General features: G+C 41.3%; 1 protein-coding gene across 1 annotated transcript; it reads right to left on the reverse strand.

Annotated features, from left to right (window-relative positions):
• Positions 1–25978, reverse strand: TMEM45B (transmembrane protein 45B). The gene is made up of 6 exons (XM_058194263.1): positions 25914–25978; positions 17350–17550; positions 13915–14127; positions 4318–4502; positions 2969–3114; positions 1–2248 (listed from the first exon to the last, which is right to left on the reverse strand). Exons 2-6 carry the CDS (start codon positions 17531–17533, stop codon positions 2140–2142), a joined length of 837 nt encoding a protein of 278 aa, XP_058050246.1. The 5' UTR covers positions 17534–17550; positions 25914–25978; the 3' UTR covers positions 1–2139.
• Positions 25979–27049: the final 1071 nt, after the last annotated feature.

A 27049-nucleotide genomic window follows, 5' to 3' on the forward strand; every position in this document is an offset into this window, starting at 1 on the left:
GTCCTCCGAGCAGTTTCAAAGGATGGAAAAAACTAAAGGGAGGAAGGAATGATTTTGTTTTTCGGAGGGTGAAAACTGTGGATCAGACCTAAAACAGGAAGATGATAGACAGGTGCACATAGATTGTTCTGCTTCACTTTATTCTATTATTCATTGCTTGACAACAGGAAAGCGGGATAACCAACTGATGATTAAGGAGATAAAAATAATTGCATTTGTAAAACTGCCATGATCCAAGTTTAATCTCTCGAATTGATTAGATAAATATGTGTGGGAGAAGGAAACCACCAGGGTTGAATGCCTACATGGAAATAAGATTCAGCTGTCAGTATTATCAGTGCTATTGTGTGTGTGTGAATTCTAGACATTTGTCTTCCTGTTCTCTTGGGAAAATTGGAATTACAAATAACTCAACAGAACCATAACATGAAATGGTGTAGGGTCTCCTGCCTGGGCAGGGGGTTGGACTAGAAGACCTCCAAGGTCCCTTCCAACTCTGTTATTATGTTATGTTATGAAGCAAATTTCTACTGGATGAAATGACCACTCAGACCTATTTACTCTGTTTTACTTACAAAGCAAACTTAATGAATTAACTGCACGAAATAATCAAGGATGTCATATTGTTATTTTAAACTTGGATTGATTTATTCTACGCCTTGGATAACAATAGGTGCAGTTCCTGGTTTTAGAATGTTAGAATACTGAACTCAAAAGCTTTAGAACATGATCTTACAGAATGCAAAATACTATCATGTCAGCAACACTCTTGAGTACAGGAAAAATAAAATACAGCACTGGCATTCTGAAACGGAACAAGAGCAACAAAAGTTTGTTTGCTTATTTTCCAAAAGAAATCCACATTTGATTTAGAGGGTGCAAAATATGGTAGATTGGCATGGGCAGCTGAGAAGCATTTCATGATAGTTTAACTAGCGGGCCAGTTAAATTCCATTCGGTCTTCACCTCCATTTCATTTTGTCTTTGCCTTCAAGAAGACAGCTCCCATTTTACAAGATGGGAATTGGTTAGGCTAACTCTTTGTACTACTGTTCCATAGTTGTTCTGCCTGCTTTTCTGGAACTGACATAATGCTTCACTCGTGTTTTAGAAGCTGCTTATTTCCAGAAAGTTCATGATGGTTGGCTATTGAAATGTCTAGGGCCCCTACTTTCTCAACTGGCTTGTATATCAGTAAACAAATACCCTGTTTCTCCCAAAATAAGACCTCCCCGGATAATAAGCCCAATCAGGCTTTTGAGCGCATGCGCTAAAATAAGCCCACCCACCCCCAAAAATAAGCCCTCCCTGAAAATATTAAACAGCATGCGCAGCCGATCCCCGCCATTTCTTCAGGTTAAGGTTAGGGTTAGGGTTAGAGACAAAGCTGGAAATCAGATAAGACGGCAAGAGGAGCCCTGTCTTGTTCCATGTGCCCCAAAATAATAAGACCTCCCCGAAAATAAAGCTAATCACTTATTTCAGGGTTCAAAAAAATGTAAGACAGGGTCTTATTTTCGGGAAAACACGGTACGTATATTAGGAAATGCCTAAAACCTCTTCACCAATAAAGGAAAATTCAAAACTTGGACAGCACCGCAATTTTGAATTTCTTACCATTTGGAGAAGTTGGTTAGCATTGTCCTGATCAAGATATGGTAAGCAGGTATGCCCTTACGGTCAAAGTTCAATCATTTGAAATAACATCTAAGGGACCAAATGTCCAGATAGTGCAAAATTAGAAGGCTTATTCATCATAAGACTGGGAATTCTGTCTACGTAACTGAAGATGAGCTAGATTAAAAACGTTACAACAAGCAAATCCCAATTAGGCTTAGTGGCTTCTTTCAGAAATAGTGCAAAATTGATTGGTTTCTTTCACTGTTGACAAAACAGATTGCTTTATAAAAAGAGCACTCTGGCAATTAGACGCATTATCAATTCTGCTCCCAGGGATTATAGAAAAGGCAAGCCAGACGATGTGCTATGAAAATGTAAAGGAAGCGCAGCTACTTCTGTCGTCTTACTTAGACAATGTCTTTTCGATTTTTCCAGGTGCGATTAATCTTTGGGATGTTAAGATTATTTCATTTTCAGGTTTCCGAATATGAATAAAAGCAATTGAGCTCTCCGCCGGCCTCATTCTTCATCTGATTCGTTTATGAGGGGAGCATGTGCATTCTTTTGCTTCCTTATGCCAAGTCCAATCGTAATTTGTCTCTGGCTCTTTTTACAGTTCTGGAGGTAGCTGTGGACAATGATAAGACACAATTCTAATTAGTCCCACTGTAAGTCCGTTCGGCTGATTGCTTATGAGGTCATTTGGGGGAAAGGAAACTGGGAGAAGCATTCAACTTTCACAAACCTTCTGCAAACAACTAGGGTAAATGTTCTACAAGAATGAGACACTGTACTTTCTCTCCCCCCCACACCCAACTGTCAATCCTGAAGTTGGCTGAACTGTGGCCATTTTCTTTCTTTTTTCTTCTTCTTTTTTTGTAGTTTCTAGGGAGGTTTCTTTTCTCACTGCTTCAGGACTGACACAGCCTGGAACGAAGGAGCCAGAGATGGGGTGCAGAGATTAGCTGGGGTGTCGTAGCCTAAATAAAATTCTTTCCCCTGGCAATCAAGGACATTCGTGCAGGTATCCACAGGGTGGAGACTGAATCTCTGCATACCCCTTTATTGCAGGACAGAATATTGATCAGGAATCCTTCCGGTTCACACTGCAATCTTGGCGGCTAGTTCGGCGATCTGGTAGCGATGGTGGAGCGAAGCTCCGCCCACCTGCCTGGGTGTTGTTACTTCGTGGTTTTAACCAGGAAGTAATGTATTAATTACCTTCTGCGCATGCGCAGTAGGTCTGTGCGCACATGTGAACCGCGTGCGGGGGGCATGCACTTCCAAACCGGTAAGGAAGGTAAGTAGATTTCACCCCGTCAGGATTGTATTATTCCAGAAAACTTACCAATAGACCAGGGAATAATTCACTGCTGTAATGAAGATTGCAAGGGCAATGTGCCAGCAGAAGCACATGGTGATGAACATTAAATTGCTGTGGTCATTCAGATCCCATTCTGATCCTCCCCATGGTGGATACAATACAAAACCTATCTGGATTTTTTTAAAAAAAGAAAAAGAGCATTTATGATCTATACAATTGATAGGCATGTCAAGTGTTTGGGTGAAGCATGAATGGCAAACATTGATTTTAGAAGCTGTCCAGCATAAAAATAATTCATCTAACACCTTATTTAATTATATGTTTGACCCCACACTTCTCCTTTCCAACAATGTCCAGGTTCTTGTGGTGATATTCTAATAAAGAGATTTGAGGTCAGTGAGGCAGTTTAAACAGAATTATGTGTCAGCATTCCAGAAAAAAACCCAACTCCAAGTACAAATTCTGAAGCAAGCATTTTTCAAAGTTCTATTTACTAGGATAGGTAAACTGGCACATCTGGGAAAACCTGAATCTGAGAGGTCCAGGTTTTCCCTCAGTAAATCAAAAAACCCCAAAACCACCCCCTGACTCCTCTGCCGATCACATGCTTCAGTCGCCAACCGTCCCATCTCGAGACAGCACTCCGACCACTCCCTCTCCAGATGCAGGATCAGCCTGACCTTGACCGACAGGAAGAATGCTATTATGTCTAAAGACAACCCCTCTACTAAATCCCCCTTCCTACTTTCCCACACATGAGAAGGTAGCAGCATGGAAGCTTCTGGCCTAATATGGCTTCCAAAGCTGATACTATGATTACGTTACTCCTTTGAAACTCTGAATTAGCTAATCTTCGATGCACAGATCAGTTCATATTGGCTGTATATGTATATACCTGTATATAATATCTTAACAATTAAGAGCTAGAGAGATAAAAGCCACAACCACAGATGATACCATTGGAAGCAATGCATTACAGCTGGTCCATGTTCACCAAGGTGCTAACACTAAACCTTTTGGCCAGTAACCATCAATTGCTGCGCTCCATGTGGTCATTGGTCCCTTGCTTGAGGACAAGGCCCTGGACTTCCTCTTCAGGTCTGTTCTAAGCTACCCCATGCTTTATATCAGGGGTCTCCAACCTTGGCAACTTTAAAACTTGTGGATTTCAACTCCCAGAGTTCCTCAGCCAGCTCAGCTGGTTGAGGAACTCTGGGAGCTGAAGTCCACAAGTCTTAAAGTTGCCAAGGTTGGAGACCCCTGCTTTATATAGTAGATTCAAAGGGGTTCCCATGACTTGCCTTGAACCTTAGCTTCTTGGCCATGGTCAACAGCAAAGCTAATTCAATAAGAAAACTGAAAAAATTGCCCACCTGCCAAAACCAAGTTCCTTGCAAGAGGGCCAGGCAGACAGCAAATAAGTCCAAAATCATGTTGTCACGCACGAAGACTTGTACGAAGCAGATCGCAACGCCAGCAAAGATGGCGATCAGGAGCATGCCATGGATGTGTTGATCAAGCATTGGCCGCTGGCTGACATGATATTTGAAGAGGACGCCTGTTAAAATGCAGACGTTGTTCAAAACAACTATTATTTTCAAGAAAAACCTTTATGCCTTAACGTTTTTCTATAAAAATTTCACCAAAGATTACAATTTTTAATTAAAAAAAACACTAATGACATAAAGGAGAATAAAAAGAGAAAATAAAAAGTGCAGAAGAAAAATGGGAAAAGAAAGAAAATAAGAATGCTATATATAAAAAGAAAAGACTTTCCCCTTTATCACAAGTATAACCATTTTGGTTGGACCTTCTCTTAAAATAGAATAAATGAACTCTTCTTCCCATATCTCATATGTCATCTATAAACAAATCCATAAAAACCTCAACATTTCAGATCTGATGTCAGCAAAAGTTCATTAAGTGTTATCAGAGATGACATCTCTATTTTAACCTTGATCAAATAAACAAGCTTTATATTTCTTCCTTTTACTTTTAACAATCTTGGATCTTTAAACAAATAATGTTATTCCATTTTTCCTTTGTCCCTTCTCACAAAATTCTTCATTCTGCTGCAGTTGTTGCTCCGTGTCTTCAGTCCATCATTTGTGGACATTGATCCTAAGGTCAGGATAAGCTAGTTCTCCTAGAAGCTACTAATTGAGGTCCTATATGTGGTGATCATTAGAAATCAATCAGTCATTCAATCAGTTATTCAAATAGCCAGCCAGTATATTTGTCTATATGTGTATGTGTATGTATATTTGTCTGTCTGTCTATATATCAGTCTATCTATATATATCTATATGTCTATATGTCTATACCATCTCCATCTCCATCTCCATCTCTATCTCTATCTCTATCTCTATCTATCTATCTATGTGTGTTAAACCCACCATCCTGGGCCCAACATTTGGGAAGTCAGGCTCTGCCTGTCACAAGCCAGGACAAAGGGTGAATGATAGAGAAATTACACCTCCTTAAAAAACTTTGGCCCAGCTGACCCGGCTGGTAATACCTTGCAAGGGTCCCTTTCCAGGGTTACAGGAATATTAATACCTGGCAACAGGTATAAAATGCCTTCAACAACCAATGGAGTGACGCATCGGTTGGAGTATCTCAACTGTATCAATGGCAATGCCTAGTCAAATTTTGGGTCTGAATATAACAGCATCCCCCAGAAGTGACACATGCTACCACCCCCCAGACACATGGGAACTTCGTGAGGCCTATTTATCTTTGGACAGGACGGGCTAAAGAAGGTACCGTAGTTCATCTACATATTGTGACCATCAATATTGGAACAATGACCCGGAGAAACCAAGAATTGGCCGAAGCCCTGAAGTCCTGATGCATTGACTTTGCATTGTATCCAAGATATGAAGTGGGAAGAAATGAAAGCTTGAGAGATTGGTGGAGGATACAAACTATATCATAATAGAGAAAGCCGCACTTGGATTGGCATTAGTATTGTGATCAGTGAGAAGTATCAGAACAATGTTGTCGATGTCCATCGAATATCCGATCAACTCATGACCATCAAAATCAAAACTACTCTCCAAACAGTCACATGCTAAGCCCCCTAAACCGGATGCCCAGAAGAAGAGAAGGATGAATTTTGGGAAAGCTCAGATGTCCATCTGTGAACTGTTGGTCTCGAAGAACACACGGCATTAGGAGGTGACCTCAGTGGCCATGTTGAATCAGCAAGAGATGGTTACAGCCAATGTCATGGTGGAAATGAGTTTGGATCTCCCAATGATGCTGAGATCCAGATCTTGGGCTGTGCCGAAGCATACGAGCTAGTGGTGGCCAACACATTCTTCAAGAAGAGGCCTACACATCTCATCACCTACAACAATAGTGGCCGCAGGACTCAACTTGATTACCTGATTGTGAGACGATGAGATCTGAAATTGGTGACCAATATAAAAGCGATCCCTCTGGAAGCAATCGCCTCCCATCACCACCCCCTCGTCATGGACTTCCGGTTGGACGCTCTAAGCCAAAAGTGACCCTGAATCACTGGAGTGGATAAAATGGTGGCATTTACCAAAGTGCAAAGCTAAGTTCACAGCTGCCCTTGGTCCCATCGGTATGGACATGGACCAGCCAGCATCGGCCATGTGGGACAAATTGGTCAGACAAGTGCACGCTGCAGTGACTTTTGTCCTTGGGAAGATGAAGCCAGGGAAACAGGCCATCGATAAGCAAGGTTAGTGGTGGAATGAATGGCAGATCCGAGAAAAGGTGGATGGACCGCATCAAGGAGGACATGAAATACATGGGTGTCATCCCCGGATCAAACCAGATGGAGATGGCTTTGCCGACAAGCGTTCCCTGCTATAGTGGGAATAATGCTAGGAAGAAGAAGATGTGCGCGTGTGTATATTTGTAAATCAGTGGTGGGTTTCTACTGGTTCACCCTTATTTGGGCGAACCAGTAGCGGTGGCGGGAGGCTCCGCCCACCGGCCCAGACGTCATCAAAAACACTCTGCCTTGTGCTTGCAAAGTGAGCACACACGCTGTTGTGTCTTGCCCGCCCTCAGAGCAGCCGGGGCCTTCTTACCTGCTCCCGCACACTGAGGAATGTATGCCTCCCGGTCCCAGTCCTGGCTCCATGCCCACACAAACTGCAGAAGGAGAATCTCCCTGCCCCAGCCCTGACTCCATGCCCAGGCAAACGGAGCAGCTAGACCCCTCCCCCTCCTCCACAGCAGGTGAGCCTGAGGAGGGTTTATTACCAACAGCTGATTGGTGTGACCCTCGCATCAGAAGATTGGAGAGGCGGAGGCTACAGAGGGAAGGGAGGGGCAGGCCTTAATGAGTGCTGAGTCATGGAGCCACACCCCATGGCCTATATAAAGGATCTACTTTCTGGCAGTCTCTGAGTCAGGCAAAAGTCGAACTTATCTTGCTGAAGTCACTTACTGGTCTCCTGCCTGCTCTGAGGACTTTGCTAGGACTTTGGGCAGAGCTGCAGAGGCAAGCCTGATTCGGATTTCCCGGACCCAGCCGTCAGCGGAGGAGTGGGACACGACACACGCCCACGTGCTACCAATAGTGAACCGGTAGCGCCGGGATTTGAAACCCACTGCTGGTGTAAATGTGTGTCTACAAATAGTTTGTAGATGAGTGTGTGTGGGGTGTGTGTGTGTGTGTTTATAAGTAAGTATATAAAATTTGGAAGTGGTTTGCTGTTGTCTTCCTTTGTAGTAGTACTTTGAATCTCTCACTGACGCTTATGGTCTTTCTATTCTGCCGATAACAGTAACCTATCCTGATTACATTCTGAACTCCGTAAGCAAAACTGCCTGCCATTTTTTTTTGTGTGTGTGTGTTTTTTTAAAAGGCATGAATATATCCTCTAGCTTTTAAAAACCGTCAAAGCCCTTTCTGTGGACAGTTTAGCAAGACGGTAAAAAGAACAAAACAAAGACTAAGCAACCGTCAATAAACTGAGTTGCATTACAAGTTTATCCTGTTCTACCCAAAATATGACCCTCAAGGCAAAGTCTGTGGCCTATGTGCCCTCCAGTGCAGGAGAGTGACCAGGAATTTCAGAAAGAATGGGACAGGCCAGACCAATTTAAGCCACCCCTATCAATCCTATGCATTGAGGATGATTTCAGCTAAATTCGATTTAGCCTGGACCAACTCCAACGGGGCAGTGAATCTATATATCTTTCCTCCGCTCCCAAAAGACTACAAGCCTTTGAGTGAAATTTAAATAAGCAATATTAAAGTGCGAGAGGTCAGAAACCAGGAGGCTGTGAGTTCTAATCCTGATGTAGAAACAAAGCCAACTGGATGAAATTAAGGTGTGGCTACAAGACAGCTTAATCTATTAGCTAAGCTTTTATTGTTTTATTCAAGAGAAGCCCAAGGGTGAGATTCTAAGTGTGTATCAAAATAATCTGGGGAGACCTGATAGCCGTGTTCCAATATCTCAGGGGCTGCCACAAAGAAGAGGGAGTCAAGCTATTTTCCAAAGCACCTGAGGGCAGGACAAGAAGCAATGGGTGGAAACTAATCAAGGAGAGAAGCAACCTAGAACCAAGGAGAAATTTCCTGACTGTTAGAACAATTAATCAGTGGAACAACTTGCCTGCAGAAGTTGTAAGTGCTCCAACACTGGAAGTTTTTAAGAAGAGATTGGATAACCATTTGTCTGAAGTGGTGTAAGGTTTCCTGCCTGTGCAGGGGGTTGGACTAGAAGACCTTCAAGATCCCTTCCAACTCTGTTATGCTAAATTCTAATCAAGGGATGCCACATTATTTTCAAACCATCAGCCATGTTAGGAAAGAGCAGAGACATTTGCCAGACCTATTCTTGAATACAACTCATCCGTCTGGAACCCATACCACATCTCTGACATTAATACAATCGAACGCGTCCAGAAATATTTTACTAGAAGAGTTCTTCGCTCCTCCGAAAACAACAAAATACCTTATGCCACCAGGCTTGAAATCCTAGGATTAGAAAACTTAGAACTCCGCCGACTCCGACATGACCTGTGTTTAACACACAGAATCATCTATTGTAATATCCTTCCTGTAAAAGACTACTTCAGCTTCAATCGCAATAATACAAGAGCAAACAATAGATTCAAACTTAATGTTAACCGCTTCAATCTTGATTGCAGAAAATATGACTTTAGTAACAGAGTTATTAACGCTTGGAACTCATTACCTGACTCTATAGTCTCTACTCAAAATCCCAAAATCTTCAACCAAAGACTGTCTACTACTGACCTCACCCCATTCCTAAGAGGGCTATAAGGGGCGTGCATAAGAGCACAAAAGTGCCTACCGTTCCTGTCCTATTGTTCCCTTCATTATATTAAATTAACATAGTTGTTGCATTCTTTTGCTTATATATATATATTTCTTTTACGATGTGTTGTGGTTTTATGTCAATGTTTGTGTATACTGTTGTGACAAAATGAAATAAAAAATAAAAAAAAGGCTGGCTTTGGCCAAAGAGGCATTAATTAATAAAGAGGCGGGGATGAAAACTGGGCAAGCAACATCTTCTTGAGTTGAGTTAGAACTGTGGGATCTGTAGCTTGCACGGGAACCGTTTAACCCCTTTCCCATAAATTATAGGGAGTCTTGTAGGAAGAGCTGGGTGTGTCTTGCATCAAACCATCATCGGTCGCTTTAGTGACGGACATTCTTGGCCTTACAACCAATTCACCTGGCTTGTGGCCAATGCTCAGTGATGGATGTGTTAAAAGAAAAAAGAAAAGAATGCAGGCAATAACCATTAAAGTTTGAAACGGTTTATAGATGCTTAAGAAAGGATTGGCTTCCCAAAGTAAACACTGTGTGGTTTCTCATCTCCTGCCCCTGAGATTGATGGGGATCGGTGTGGTGTTTGAACTGGCAAGCCACGTGAACGTTAAAAGACTAAACAGGGAAGTAGCCGCCCCGATTTCAGCTACAGCACTGCTACAGCAGTGGTGGAATTCAATTTTTTTTACTACCGGTTCTGTGGGTGTGGCTTGGTGGGTGTGGTGTGGCTTGGTACGTGTGGCAGGGGAAGGATACTGCAAAATCCCCATTCCCTCCCCACTCCTAGGGGAAGGATATTGCAAAATCTCCATTCCCTCCCCACTCCTGGGGAAAGGATATTGCAAAATCCCCATTCCCATCCCACTCCTGGGGGAAGGATACTGCAAATTCCCCATTCCCATCCCACTCCTGGGGAAAGGATACTGCAAAATCCCCATTCCCTCCCCACTCCTGGGGAAAGGATACTGCAAAATCCCCATTCCCTCCCCACTCTGGGGCCAGTCAGTTTTTACCGGTTCTCCGAACTGCTCAAAATTTCCGCTACTGGTTCTCTAGAACCTTTCACAACCTGCTGAATAGCACCCTTGTGCTACAGACAGCGTAATTCTTATGGATCGGGTGCAATTTCCTTTGCCTTTTTCCTGCCTTTTTCATACAAACATGTCTCCCACTCATCTTCTTCTCTCTCTGCTTTATTTAAACTCATAATAGAGGTTCCAGAAAGTTGGATAAGATGGATAACCAAAACCAACTTCCATAGCATCCTTCAGCATCCCCAATAACCAGATAAGCTCACAGGGAATTCAAGGGGATTTTGAAAGCCAAAAAGGAATATTATTTGATAGGTCTTGCCGTATTACAACAAAAGGCAGTTATAAACATCATCAAAAGTTCAAGCAAAGACAATTATTGGTTTTCCTCCACTAACATGGACTTCATCCATCAGATTTTTTAAGAAGTATAGTTATTTTAACAGTTTTAAAGATTCAAAACGCTGCTAAAAAGCTGGCATCGAGCCAGCCTGTGTATGCAAGAAATTATGCAGATGTATGTTTTCTGAAAATAATAGGTAAAGTGATAAAATGCCTGTTTTTCATTTCCTATCAGCGATCTCTGTATACTTATATACTGTATACTGTATACTTATGATAAAATTTATCCACAAAATTTGTGTTCGCCATAAAAAAAAGAGGATTTTGAAAGCCAGTTCTTCAGCAGCCTTACATTAAAGTTGAATAATGGAATCCTTCACTAGTAAAGGAAATACATTTTGAGGAAGTGTTTTGGAAGAGTACTGCATAAAGCACCAGTTTTATTGCTCTCCTGGGGCAAAATAATAAAAAAATACAACACCTTGTGTCCTGAGGCACTACTCCATGAAGCTAATGGCCAAATAAAACCATAAGGATAACGAAAACGCATTAACCTGCAACATAGGCAGAAACTAGAGGTAAAATAAACGACAAACTAAAAAATATTCAACAAACAAAAAGCACAGAGTTATACAGAATGCTGAATAACAAAGCTGGAAGAGACTTTGGAGGTCTTCTAGTCCAACCCCTCACTCGAGCAGGAGATACTACACTAGAGGTCCCCAACCTGTGGCCCTTGGCCCACTAGCGGGTCCTGAGGGGTTTGCAACGGGGACGTGGAAACAGCCAGTGAGCGTACGCGCATGTGCATCTACTTGTGCGAGCAGTAGGAGAGCACGTCCACGCATGCTTCATTTGCGTGAGTGGTAGGGTCACATCACTAGTGGAAATGGAACTGTGCATGGGCACACTTGGCGGCCGCTTGCGCGAACCATCCTCTCCCACCCACCCCCGCCGGTCCACAAAACCTGAAATGTTGTGGCACTCTGTCCGATACCATTTCAGACAAACGGTTGTCCAATCTTTTCTTAAAAACCTCCAGTGATGAAGCACCCTCAATAACCCACAGATGGTGGCACAGTGGTTAGAATGCAGTATTGCAGGAAAACTCTGCCTGCAAGATGGAGTTCGATCCTGACGGAGTTCAAGGTTGACTTAGCCTGTTGTGGTCTGCCAGCAGCCTGCAGAACTGGCAGCGGATTTGGACAGTGAGGAGGCTGGGGAGGACAATGAGTCAGTTTTAGAGTCAGGGGAAGGCCCAGATGAGGGCAGAGATGGGGCCAGGGCCATCTGGGAGTGATGTGCGGATTCTGGAGCCTCCAGAGGCAGACAGCAGAGAGGCAGAGGAACAGGAGGAGCCTGTTCCTGGTGTATGCATGTGAAGAGCTGCCAGAAGGAAAGAGCAGCTCAAGCAAAGAGGACGACTCGGGAGTAGGGCCAAGAGATGATTGGCCCCTCCCATAAGCCTTGGGTTCTTTGTAGGAAAGCAACCTTGCAATTGTTTCTTGTTTCCTGTTTCTGAACTTTGTGGGGGCTTTGCCAAGAAAAACCTTTGGCAGATTGCCAAAGAAGACAAAGGTTTGTGATAAGGCCGAATGATTTTGTTTTGGACTTAATTTGGACTAAGCTGAGAATGAAGTAATTGTCAGCTGTTCTAATAAATATATGTTTGTTTAGAATTGTTTGTGTCTGGTAATAACTACTTGGGCCTAGGTCACAACATAGCTTTCCATCCTTTCAATGTCGATAAAATGATAAAATAAATGATAAAATAAATCCTTATGATTTATATTGATATATTGACCATCAATTGTGTTGTAAATGTTGTACCTTGATGAACGTATCTTTTCTTTTATGTACACTGAGAGCATTTGCACCAAGACAAATTCCTTGTGTGTCCAATCACACTTGGCCAATTAAAATTCTATTCTATTCTATTCTATTCTATTCTATTCTATTCTATTCTATTCTATTCTATTCTATTCTATTCTATTCTATTCTATGAGGACTCAGATTGTTGTGGGCAAGATGCTGACATTTCCAAGTGCCCAGAGAGTGCTATAAAGCACTATGGGGTAGTACATAGACCTAAATGCTATTGCTATAATTATAGAGAAGGAAGACATCCAAGCTGAGAGAACAGGGCCTCTGGTGGCTCAGCAGACTAAGTCTGTCTGTTATTAACACAGCTGCTTGCAATTACTGCAAATTCAAGTCCCACCAGGCCCAAGGTTGACTCAGCCTTCCATCCTTTATAAGGTAGGTAAAATGAGGACCCAGATTGCTGGGGGCAATAAAAGTTGACTTTGTATATAATATACAAATGGATGAAGACTATTGCTTAACACAGTGTAAGCCGCCCTGAGTCTTCGAAGAAGGGCGGGATATAATTTTTTTAAAAAAATATAGTTTATCAGCAGTCATGGAGAAGGTCTTATTTGCAATCCTAAAATGGATTAACAGAGGGGTACAGTCAAGATCAAGGGAGGTACTAACACCACTCTATAAAGCCTTAGTAAGACCACATTTAGAATACTGCATCTAGTTTTGGTCACCGCACCAGTGGTGGGTTGCTACTGGGGAGAACACGTGTGTGCGAAGCGAACCATTGGTAACACCGGTTGGAACCCACCACTGCACCACACTATCAAAAAGATGTAGAGACTCTAGAAAGAGTGCAGAGATGAGCAACCAGGATGATTTTAGGGGACTGGAGGCTAAAACATATGAAGAACGGTTGCAGGAACTGGGCCCGGCTAGTCTAGTGAAGAGAAGGACCAGGCGAGACATGATAGGAGTCTTCCAGTACTTGAGGGCTGCCACAGAGAGGAAGGGAGTCAAGCTACTCTCCAAAGCACCTGAAGGCCAGACAATGGATGGAAACCAAACAAGGAGAGATTCAACGTGGTAATAAGGAGAAATTTTCCAACAGTGAGAACAATCAACCCATGGAACAGAAGTTGCCTTCGGACATTGTAGGAGCTTCATCACTGGAAGCTTTCAAGAAGAGACTGGACTGCCATCTGTCAGAAATGGTGTAGGATCTGCTTGGGCGGGTGGTTGGACTAGATGACCTACAAGGTCCCTTCCAACTCGATTAATCTCTATCTGTATCAGTTGCCAAGCATCTGAATTTTGATCACATGATCGTAGGGATGCTACAAAGGTTGCAAGTTTAAAAAACGGTTGTAAGTCACTTTTCCCCCCCAGTACCGTTGTAACTTTGAACGGTCACTAAATGAACTGTTGGAAGTTGAGGACTACCTGTACTTAACTACTGCCTCTCCGTTTGTGCCTACCTTCCACAAAGAGTGCAATGCCCAGCATGAAGCGGTCCAGCCCGACTGGCATTAAGGTCGAGGAATAGGTGACGATATCCACGGCTCCAGAGATCAAAAAGAAGAAATACATAGTGGAATGTTGCCAGTTCATCAGCTTCACCCATTGGTGGGGCTGCCCGCTGTAGAGATAGAGGTGGGGTCCATTGGGGACGAACTGCTCAGCAAGAATCCCTGTTCAACAGAGACCAAAGTTGGATCGATCTGTTAGGGAAGTTTCATCCGAAGGGAAAGATACAGGGTAAAGCCCAGCGATGTCGCAGGGGGTAACTCTGTAACCTCTGGGGTGCTTCTTTCAAGAGGCAACTGGCCTTCCTGGTTTTTCTTTGAAAACGTTTCTCATCTGAAGAAGCTTCTTGGATGAGAAGCGAAGAAAAACCAGAAAGGCCAGTTGCTTCTTGTTGTGACCCAGCCCCAAGTAGGTAGTAAGAAACTCAGTCAGTGTAAAAACAAACAAACTTTATTAAAACAGCTGAGAATTACTTCATTCCCAGCATAGTTCAACTAAATTAAAGCAAATTCCTCCCAACACAAATTCCTCAGCCCTATCACCAACCTTGGTCCAATTAGGCAAACTGCCAAAGGCCTTTCTTGGCAAACGTTCAGAAGACACCAATATGAAACAAATGGAACAAGATGAAGCTATCAATGTTGTTTTCCGGCAAAGAGCCCAAATGCCATTGCTGGTCTTTTAAGCCTTATGGGAGGGGCCAATCATCTCTTGGCCCTACTCGCGAGCCGTCCTCTTTGCTTGAGCTGCTCTTGCCTTCTGGCAGCTCTTCTCATGCGTGAATTAGGAACAAACTCCTCCAGGTCCTCTGCCTCACTACTGTCAGGCTCTGGAGTCTGCACCTCACTCCCCGATGGCCCTGGCCCCACCTCAGTCTCCGACGCAGAGCCCTCATCTAGGCCTTCCCCAGCCTCCAGGACCGGCCCATGTTCTTCCTCAGCCTCATCGCTGTCTGACTCCGTTGCCAGCTCTGCAGGCTGCTGATGGATCACAACACTTCTTGAAAGGAGCACCTTTGGGATAACCATGACCTGGCTGACTGAGGATCTCCATAAAGTTTTTAAAAAGTCGAGGTGTGACACACATCCAAAACAGGTAGAGCTTCCATCACCTTTTGTTGTGGCCCACCAGCTGCCAGCCGAGCTGGCAGCAGACTCGAATGATGAGGAAGTTGGGGAGGAACTTGGGCCAGTCCTGGAGTCTGGGGAAGGCTCTGATGGGTGCTCTGCGTAGGAGGCAGAGATAGAGCCCGGGGCCGTCTGACATTTCCCAGCTGCCTTTGGAGTGGGAGATAAGTGGGGAAGAAGAAGACAGCTGGGGCCTGTTCCAGATGTGCGTATGCACAGAGCTTTCAGGAGAGGAGAACAACTGAGGAACAGGGGCCGACTCAGGAAGAAAGGCACAGGTGGACGCTGAATGGCCCCTCCCTGGCTGGGGAATAAATAGAAGCAAAAAGCGAGTGGAGATTGCAGGAGACAACAGTTCGTATTTCTTTCGGAAGATTCCCTTATCGTGGTTCGTGCTTCAGAGACTTCTTGCCAGGAATTAATTTACAGCTTTGGGACTGGCAGCTCTCGGCCTGGCAATTATCCAAAGACTGATAAGGTCTGTTATTGCAATTAACCCTTGGAAGGATTATTGCCTGGACTTTTCTGTGTGTGAATGCCATCAATTCACAGTAACTAAATAAAGAGGGGTTTTTTTCAGGACAAGGAGTCTGTTTCTTGGTTCGGCTAAGGCTGGGTCAGAACACCTTTGTTGGCGCTAACCTGGACTTATTTTTAAAAAGCACCCCGGGAATACCACCATCAAACCTAAGGTAGCGTTGTCAGTATGTAGCAGGAACTGTTGTAATTTTTCCATGCTTTGGGAATGTTTTTTCCAGTGACAGCCAATGCTTTTCCTTCAGCCTGCTCTTTCCAACTGCTTTTGTTTGTTTGCAAAACTTTGTACCCTACCTTCAGATAAAAAAGCAAGCAAGCCTCGCCTTCTATATACTCAACACATTTTCTTTTTAAATCCAAAATACTGACACGAAATAATTTTAAAAAACCAACAGGCCCCAGCTGTCTTCTTCTTCCCCACTTATCTCCCACTTCAAAGGCAGCTGGGAAATGTCAGACGGCCCCGGCTCTATCTCTGCCTCCTACGCAGAGCATCCATCAGAGCCCCTCCCCCAAACTGCAGCAAATAACCCCAAGTTTATTTCAAATGATAAATCTTGAGTGGATCTTGAGACAACAGTGCAGTTAAGGATATAATTTGGCTGCTTAATTGGCTAGATATATTCAGTAAAACAATTTGATTGTTACCAAAGAATGAAGTAGCAGAACTTATAACATTATTAATTCAACTGGAGATGAAAACTGCATATGGCAAAAACCCACTTCCTTCGTACAGATCTTATTTAATTCCTATTTAGTGATTCCTAAAATAAATAGGAATTACTAAATTCCTACTTAGTAATGAGGTAAATTTAATACCTCATTAGAAACAAACCTTTAATTGCAATAATTAATTGCTTTAATTGCAATAATACTAGAGCAACTAATAGATTTAAACTTAATGTCAACCGCTTTAATCTAGATTGCAGAAAATATGACTTCTGTAACAGAATCATCAGTGCTTGGAATACTTTACCTGACTCTGTGGTCTCTTCCCATAATCCTAAAAGTTTTATCCAAAAACTTTCTACTATTGACCTCACCCCATTCCTAAGAGGACCATAAGGGGCGTGCATAAGCGCACAAACGTGCCTACCGTTCCTGTCCTATTGTTTTTCTTTTCTTCTTCCTATATATATGCTTATACCTCCTTATATTTACCCATATATGTGTTTATTTACTGTATAATCTTTTTGTATGATACCTACATATATTGTTGTGACAAAATAAATAAATACAAATACAAACCCTACACCAGGAGTCTCCAAACTTGGCAACTTTAAGACTTGAGGACTTCAACTCCCAGAACTCTGGAAGTTGAAATCCACAAGTCTTAAAGTTGCCAAGTTTGGAGACCCCTGCCGTACCCAGTTTGGCTGTGAAATTCCAGGAGTTACAATCCCACCAAATTCGAAGAGTGTTGGATTTAGGACGGTTAATTTTGCGCCGTGAGGAATTACACAAATAACCTCACTTTTAGTTTACCCTCCAGATTTCTTTGATGTAGATCAGGGCTCTCCAACCTTGGCAACTTTAAGACTCGGCCACAATTTTGAGAGTTGAAATCCACAAGTCTTAAAGTTGCCAAGGTGGACGGGTGTGTGTGTAAGACCCATGATGTTAGGCGATTGGTTTGCTTAAAATGCACAAATTCAAAGCAAGGAGAGTGATAAGCAGTTCCCCTCAAATGCCGTAAACCAGTTGTCATATTCTGAGTCTTACCTACTAACGCAAAGAAAACTTTGATGGCCCCTTCGATGATCTCCAGATGTTTGACGTTCCACTGTACGTGACTGTTCTTCTTCGGTGTCCTGCTGATATGTTTTAGCGGGTATTTCACTGACCACCAGAGGCCAAAAAATATAAAGAAAGACCCTGGGAGAATATGGCCCTTAAAATTTCCCATTCTGATCCAGTCACTTCCTGGAGAAAAGAATAAGCTGTTGTTAGTATCATTCAGAGACGTGTAAATGTGTGTCTCCAGTACACTGACTCCAGTACGACTGAGATTGTGAGTCCAGGACAACTATTTTATGAAGAAATAATCGCTTCTGGAAAGAACAGGGAGTAGAACAACTGGTTTTTCTCTTTGGAATCAATTCTTTCCTTTCAGGTTTGAAGTTCTGACCTTCTTGCCATCTCAGCTTGCAATTCCTCTACCGATTGGAGAGATGCGTCTTTTGTTTTCTTCTTCTGTTTAATTTGCTACGCGGAATTGCGGATGTCAATCCTATAAACTAGACCAGGTCAAGAATCCAAGGAATCTCCCTTATTTTGGAAGCCTATATCAACACAGAAATTAGAAAGCCCGTCCACAACCTTTATTGGCCCCTTTTAGATTCATTCCGAGTCTTGGGTTCTTTTAACTAAACCCAGTTTGGGGGGGGGGATCCAAAGATCCAGTAACACAAGTCCCCAAACAATACACACAAACAGGCATTCACAGCTACTATCACAGAATTGCTTATATTAGTAGATTGTTGAACTTCCATTGAGTATGAGATACATAAAACATAAATTAATTGTGTGTCTGTTTCTGCAGTTAAGGTGACAGATCACTGGCTCCCTGGAATTTACATGCAAAGTGTTCAGTTAATCGAGAGCCATTTGGAGGTTTAAAAGTTTTTGCCAGATTCTCATTCCTATCTATTACTCATACTCTACTCTTCCCCACTGCCACTCCTCCTCCTCCTCCTCCTCCTCCTCCTCCTCCTCCTCCTCCTCCTCCTCCTCCTCCTCCTCCTCCTCCTCCTCCTCCTCCTCCTCTTACTCCTTATGAATATTGCTAGAAAAAATTATCTTTCTCACTGCTTCAGGCTGTTTTATTTCCACACATGAACACATCTCCCTCCCTCCGTCCCTTCTTTCTTTCTTTCTTTCTTTCTTTCTTTCTTTCTTTCTTTCTTTCTTTCTTTCTTTCTTTCTTTCTTCCTTCCTTCCTTCCTTCCTTCCTTCCTTCCTTCCTTCCTTCCTTCCTTTCCTTTCCTTTCCTTTCCTTTCCTTTCCTTTCCTTTCCTTTCCTCCCCCCTCTTTTTTTTTCTCATGACATGACAAATATTGTTTTATTTCTAATTCTCTGCTTACATATTCCAGGGTATTTGTACCAACCACATTGTATAAAGAAATAATTAGTGGTTCTTTGATCAAATAATTCCCTCAACACTGTCAGACTATTTACCGAATCTGCACTACTATTAATCATTTCATAGTTCCCATCACCAATCTCTTTCCACTTATGACTGTATGACTATAACTTGTTGCTGGCAATCCTTATGATTTATATTAATATATTGACCATCGATTGTGTTGTAAATGTTGTACCTTGATGAACGTATCTTTTCTTTTATGTACACTGAGAGCATATGCACCAAGACAAATTCCTTGTGTGTCCAATCACACTTGGCCAATAAATTCTATTCTATTCTATTCTATTCTATTCTATTCTATTCTATTCTATTCTATTCTATTCTATTCTATTCTATTCTATTCTATTCTATTCTATTCTATTCTATTCCAGCTTGCAGAGTTGCAAAATTCCTTCCTTCCTTCCTTCCTTCCTTCCTTCCTTCCTTCCTTCCTTCCTTCCCTCCCTCCCTCCCTCCCTCCCTCCCTCCTCTCTCTCTCTCTCTCACTCTGTTTCTTTCTTTCTCAATATACAGGAGAAATATTGTTTTATTTCTGATTCTTTGCTTACATATTCCAAAGTATTTGTACCAACCACATTGTATAAAGAGCCATTTAGTGGCTCTTTGGTCCTTCTGGCTTGCAGGGTTGCAAAATTCCTCCCTCCCTCCCTCTCCTCCTCCTTTCCTTCCTTCCTTCCTTCCTTCCTTCCTTCCTTCCTTCCTTCCTTCCTTCCTTCCTTCCTTCCTTCCTTCCTTCCTTCCTTCCCTCCTTCCCTCCCTCCCTCCCTCCCTCCCTCCTTCCTTCCTTCCTTCCTTCCTTCCTTCCTTCCTTCCTTCCTTCCTTCCTTCCTTCCTTCCTTCCTTCCTTCCTTCCTTCCTTCCTTCCTTCCTTCCAGGAGAACAGTCCCTTCCATTTTCTGAGCAACTTGCTGTCTCACAGTCTTCCACCACTTTTTCAAGGCTAGAGCTAAATTTCTCTGCATATTGCTATTTTAGCGCTGATTTTTTAGGAAACCCTCTCTGTATCGGGCCCTCTCTTAAACTTCCAGAATAGTCAGCCAAAAACGTGTCCATAGCTGGCGTATACTTTCCCTCTCTACGCATCAAGCAGCAGAAAAACTGACCCAGGCTAAATATTTATATATCATAAATACTCCAGAAACTGAGGCCAGTGACTATTTAACCTACCAGGAAGTTTTTTCTTTGTACCTCAGATGGTTTGAGGCTAAAGTAAACCTTTCTATGAGCAAACTTAACACGCTGAGTGCTCTTCTGAACTAAAAAGTGAAAGGCAGAGGATAACATCAGCCTGCTAGGGAAAAAAAATATCTCAAGGTTTGTACAAGTATTTTAAAACAGGGGTCTCCAACCTTGGCAACTTTAAGCCTGGAGGATTTCAACTCCCAGAATTCCCCAAAGTGGGAGACCTCTGTTTTAAAATATCCAGATTCTGCCTCCCCCACATTCAAGAACTCAGTAAAGGGGGCTTTCCTTATATTATTCCGTATTATGGCGCAACAAGGTATCTGCTCCCCATTTATTTTATAGAACTTTTTTTAAAAAAAAATTCAAGAAAAAGTAAAATGCAAAATAACAGCAACAAAAAGAGGGAGGGGAATTTAAAAAGGGAAAAGATTAAAAAGGGAAAAATGGGAGAGATGAGCAGACTATTTCGGGAAGTTTTATATCAAAATATATTTTATCCTTTATACTGTCGCCGCTTTCCCTTGAATCATTAACAGAATCCACAATGGAGCAAGAATCAGCACTTCCGCTAGATACTTGACAGACAAGCTGAAGTTCATCGAGTAAAGATAGCAAATGGCAGCTGGGGTGGGGCGGAAATCTTTTCCTCAAATCCATAAATAAGTTACCCAGACCTACTTCACATATCAAAGGAGAAGATCTGTAAGTCTAATCCATATATCAAAGGAGGAGGTCTGTAAACACAAATAGAGTTACACACCCCAAGTATGACCCTAGAATCACTTCCACACCCAGGACAAGCTCCCCTGTAAAACAATCTTACTGTACCCAATTTCTCTGCAGCTGCCCTCTAAAAAAATCTCTTTGCTTTGGGAATAAATATTTCTCCTTTCCTCACAGTTGTCTGGATTTCATTTTATTTATTCCTGCATAACCCTGTCTTGAGTTGGAACCCCAAATTATCATCATCATCATCATCATCATCGACATCATCATCATTGTAATTTGTCTCTCTCTCTCTCTCTCTCACACACACACACACACAAACACACACAAATGACCTCCAACTTTCCTCAGTACAGAAACAAAAATTTACAGTAATATAAGATAATCATTTACTCTTAAGTGGAACGTAAGTTGAAGAGCATCTACAGTATTTCTACAATCTTAAACAAATTCAGTAACCCAATCATTAAATCAAAAATACTCAGGGGTAAAATGCTACCGGTTCGCTCCAGTTTGGGCGAACCAGTAGCGATGAAAACTACCGGTTCGGGTGAATTGATAGTTAAAAAAAGCTACCGGTTCAGGCGAACCGGTGGTTAGCTACTGGTTCAGTTGAACTGGTAGTTTAAAAAGCTACCGGTTCCTTTGAACCGGTATTTCTGACAATCAGCTGTCCCGCGCGGTTTAGCTTTGCTAGAAAGCAGGAAATCCTGCTTTCTAGCAAAGCTAAATTGCGCGGCACAGCTGATCCCCCACTCGCTGTTCTACTTACCTTCCCAAGCCTCCTTTTGGCAGGTACTGTGCATGCGCATGTGTACAGTGTGTGTTTGGGGCACACTGCGCATGCAAGTCCGCAGCACGCATTTGGCACGCAGCGCACATGTGCAGCCAGCGAACCGGTACCAAACCGGTTTAGATTTCACCACTGAAAGTACTTATCCATCATTATCAAACAAGAATTTAAAAATGAATCTAAACAAAACCTTTAATCAAGAATATAATGCAAGAACTTTTATGAAAGATTTGCTATTAGGACAGCAGTTGCAATATAAAGAAGAAAAGTGAAACATGTAGAAAAAAATGAGATATACAAAAATGATCACTATCGAAAAAATGATATACAAAAATGATCACCATGTCAGTTAATACTTAGTTGGGTAACCTTTAGCATGAATTACGGCCTTACAACGCCTTCCCATGGAGTGAACCAAGTCTTTTAGTTCTGCAGCTGCTATAATGTGAAACCAAGATTGAATGATGGCTTCTATTAACTGGGTTTTATTGCTGGGTTGCTTCTAACTAACATGTTTCTTTAGCAGGCTCCATAGATTTTCAATTGGATTTAAGGTCTGGGCTATTCCCAGGCCATTCCAGCAGTGAAATATGATTATCTTGAAACTCCAAAAAAAAAAGTGGTATTATTAGCCATCAAACCTCAAAAATACAAACAATACACTTTTCCCAAAAGGTTTCCACAATTTTGGACGCTACTCTAAGAATGGAATAGAATAAAATAGAATAGAATTTTTTATTGGCCAAGTGTGATTGGACACACAAGGAATTTGTCTTGGTGCATATGCTCTCAGTGTACATAAAAGAAAAGATATGTTCATCAAGGTACAACATTTACAACATAATTGATGGTCAATATATCAATATAAATCATAAGAATTGCCAGCAACAAAGTTACAGTCATACAGTCATAAGTGGAAAGAGATTGGTGATGGGAACTATGAGAAGATTAATAGTAGTGCATTTATAGTATTAAATAGTATATGTATATATAATAGTATATGTATTATACTATACACCTACTATAATAGTATACTATACAATACTATAATAGTATACTATATATATATATATATATATATATATATACACACACTCTATATACACACACACATATGCACATATACATATATACTATAATAGTAGATGTATTTATAAAATGTCCTTCCTCTTTCATTTCTATTTTGTCTTTTATTTGTTCCTGTTTCTTTTGTATTTGTTTGTTTCCTCATGAATCGTATCCTGCTGATTATCCAGTAATTTTTTCAATTCTTTCAAACTTTGGTTCTAGGGATAGTAACAAATTTTTCAAGTAGAAATTCCATCTCTAAGGGTATAGGGCGTTTGTTTTTCATCACATTAAATACCATCCTCTAGTGGCCAAAAAGAATAATCGCCGTTTATGATTTCTCAGTGAAAGTAAAGGGGAAGGTAGAAGAAGGTAGAGAGCTCTTCCAATATTTATTGTTAAATCCAAACCAATCAGCAACAATCTAAATAAAAAACAAACAAACCAGAGAAATATTCACACCGAAGGCTAAAGGAATTTCGCTAAAGGGAGATCCAATCTAGAACTAAGGAGAAATTTCCTGACAGTGAGAACAGTTTGCCTTCCACGGGTACCACCTTCTGCAATCTCTTAATAATTTACTTTTTATTGACTCTGCTGGTGCAGTTCAATTTTTCAGTTTAGCAATAGCACATGATTCCTCAGGGTATGGCAACCAGCTCTATTTGGGCTAGTAGTTAGATGCACTTCTCTTTTAATTTCGAAATAAATCCTTCCGGATTTTCTTCCCAAAAACAATTGCTTGGGGATTGAGGATAAGTGGCTCTTACATTAAGAAAAATGTTTCTAGTAAGGAGAAGGTCCAGTTTAAACCCCAGAGCTGCATGGAACCCTTTAGACCTGGGTATGATCTCCCTTCTTTCAAAAAAATTAGCTCAATAGGGCCTCTGTGGCTCAGACTGCTAATGCAGTCTGTTATTAACAGCAGCTGCCTGCAATTACTGCAGGTTCAAGTCCCACCAGGCCCAAGGTTGACTCAGCCTTCCATCCTTTATAAGGTAGGTAAAATGAGGACCCAAATTGTTGGGGGCAATAAGTTGACTCTGTATATAATATACAAATGGATGAAGACTATTGCTTAACATAGTGTAAGCCGCCCTGAGTCTTCGGAGAAGGGCGGGATATAAATGCAAATTAAAAAAAATATTTCTGTGAGGAAGGCTTTTGTCAAGATGAAATGCCCAGTTCTATTAGTTTTGAATCTAAGATAGGGGTGTGTCATAAAATCAGACAGGCAGCATTTGAGAATATCCGAGAGCCAAGCCTTTTTCTATAGAGCAAAGTCCATTCTGTTTTTTTTTCAGAGTTCTCTCTATCCATCACTAAAACCACCTGAGACCAACTTAGCTCCATTTTAATAATGTTGCCCGATATTCTCAAATGGTGCCTGTCAGATCTTATCTTATCTTCGATTCATTTATTTTTTATTTATTTATTTTGTCACAACAATATATGTAAGTATCATACAGAAAGGTTATATAGTATATAAACATATATATGAGTAAATATTAGGAGGTATAAGCATATATATATATAGGAAGAAGAAAGAAAAAACAATAGGACAGGAACGGTAGGCACGTTTGTGCACTTATGCACGCTCCTTATGGTCCTCTTAGGAATGGGGTGAAGTCAATAGTAGAAAGTTTTTGGTTAAAGCTTTTAGGATTATGGGAAGAGACCACAGAGTCAGGTAAAGTATTCCAAACACTGATGATTCTGTTACAGAAGTCATATTTTCTGCAATCTAGATTAAAGCGGTTGACGTTAAGTTTAAATCTATTGGTTGCTCTTGTATTATTGCAATTAAAGCTGAAGTAGTCTTTAACAGGAAGGACATTACAATAGATGATTCTATGAGTTAAACTTAGGTCTTGTTGAAGGCGACGGAGTTCCAAGTTTTCTAAGCCTAGGATTTCAAGTCTAGTGGGATAAGGTATTTTGTTGTTTACAGAGGAATGGAGAACTCTTCTTGTAAAATATTTTTGGACACGTTCAATTGTATTGATGTCAGAGATATGGTGAGGGTTCCAAACAAGTGAGCTGTATTTTAGAATTGGTCTAGCAAATGTTTTATATTTATTTAGATTCAAAAATTATAGATTTTAATCCATTTTATCTGGATCTATTTTTTTTTATTTCATTTTGTCACAACAGTATACACAAACATCGACATAAAAAAAACAACAACACATCATAAAAGAAAAAAAAAATATATAAGTAAAAGTATGCAACAGCTATGTTAATTTGATATAATGAAGGGAACAATAGGACAGGAACGGTAGGCACTTTGTGCTCTTATGCACGCCTTACGCACACTTATGAAACTCTTATGCAACTCTTAAGCACACTGGGAAAGACTGTGCTGACGAGGATCTAATCATTTCTCTGTAAGAAAGAATATAAAACAAGAAAAAAAATTTCAGCTGCTGAAACTACCTTGAAGGGAGATGTAGGGATCGATATTTATTTTGCGATTTTCTTAAGGCTGCTCAAATATTTATGTTTTTCTATGTACATGCTAGAATGCCAACCTGGCCTGTATGTAATGTCTCCTTTATCTGCAGGCAAATTTTGCAAATTAAATATATACTATAGGGATAGGTTTCTTTTATCCAATGTTCTGGCATCTTTTCATTTCTTACCTTTTCAGATGTAAGGGCTCTATTTAACTATTTCAACCCATGTTCACCTTCAAGTTGAAGGTCAGAGCAGAACTTGCTTCAACTAGTACAAATGTTTATCTTTTTTCAGGTTACCAACTGAGAAGGCTGCCTGCCCAGTCATTAGTATTATTTTTCTTTACATGTTCCCTTCCAACTGCCAAATTCTTTCCCAGAAGAATAGGAATGAAACAAACAAACAAACAAATAAAATTGTTTCAACAAAAATCCTGTGTATATATATATATATATACATACATACATACATACATACATACATACATACATACATACATACATACATACATATATATATATATATATATATATATATATATATATATATATAATCTTTATTTGTTCATTAATTCCAAGGGTTAGGAGGATGGTTAGAGTAGATGAGGGAGAAGGAGGAGAAGAAGGAAAAAGAAAAGGAGAAGGAAGAGGAGGAGGAGAAGGAGGGGAGGGGAGGAGGAGGAGGAGGATGGTTAGAGTTGGTGAAAGAGGAGAAGGAGAAAGAAAAAGAAAGAGAAAGAAAAAGAAAAAGAAAAGCAGAAGGAGAATGAGAAAAAGGAGGAGGAGGAGAAGAAGAGGATGGTTACAGTTGGTAAAGGAGGAGAAAGAGAAGAAGAAGAAAGAAAAAGAACAGAAGGAGGAGGAGGAGGAGGAGGAGGAGGAGGAGGAGAAAAAGAAGAAAATAGTTTTTACCTGGATCCAACAGTTTAATTCCTACTTCCAGGTGTTGTGGAACCCAAAGTCTACCTGTTCGCTTAGCAGAAAGACTGCTAGTGGCAAAGGTTTAGAGTCTCTGCGGAAGATAACAGCATACAACGTAGTTCATGCCACACCCTCTATAAAAAAGGAAGGACATATTTTACCTACAGTGGTAGATTTCAAAGTCTACCTGTTCAGATTGCTGGTGGGAAATTTGTTTAAAATTGAGGCGAAGGAGCAACAGGATACCAAGTATTCTAGACTTGCAGTAGAGAGAGAGAAAGGTTGATGGGAACTCACTATGCATCACATATCTCTTAATGAAAAGAACAGTCACTGAAATATGAATTTTACCATCAAGTATACACACACACATATGTATTTTATGAAGCTCTTTCTCCTCCCCCTTCATACACGAGATTTACATGAATCTGCAGATCTTTTTCCTCCTTCCATTCAGCCAGATCTTATCGGGCAAAATTTTCTTTCATGTTTACATTCCTGGATAAAGATAGTTTTTGCCTGGCCATCTCTGTTTAGCAATCCCAGGATAAGAATCAGCGAATGTCCTCCTCCTCATTACAGGTTGGCCTGTTTCCACCCAGTTTTTTATTCACAAGAATGCCAGGTGGGAAGAAAAATCGCCGAAGTTGAAGGGACGCTGCTCAACGAACCTGCACCGAGTCCCCAGATTTGTATCTATGAACGTTTAAGGGATGTTTGCCACATTCTAGACGTTAACTGTGGCTCAGTCCCTGCCAATACTTGTCACGTTGCGAAGGTTGCTGGGAATTACAGTTGAAGTAGCTGCAGCAACATAAAGCAATGGCTCCAAGTGATGGCTTCTTGCCTTGGGCAGGCTCTTTGAAAGTCATGGGAATTGTAGTCCAACACCCTAGCAGAGCTGCTCTTCAGGGGTTTCAAAATTCTAGATAACCAGTAGATGGCAACAAAGAGATGCAGAAACGAAGCTTTTCCAGTGATTCTCAAGAACAGGGGTGTCAAATTCAAGGCCCCGGGGGCTGGATCAGTGGTGGGATTCAAGTAATTTAACAACCGGTTCTCTGCCCTAATGATTTCGTCCAACAAACAGTTTGCCAAACTGCTCAGAAAGTTAACAACCGGTTCTC

The sequence above is a fragment of the Ahaetulla prasina genome, chromosome 9 (genome assembly GCF_028640845.1).
Source record: "Ahaetulla prasina isolate Xishuangbanna chromosome 9, ASM2864084v1, whole genome shotgun sequence".
NCBI classification, from domain to species: Eukaryota; Metazoa; Chordata; class Lepidosauria; order Squamata; family Colubridae; genus Ahaetulla; species Ahaetulla prasina.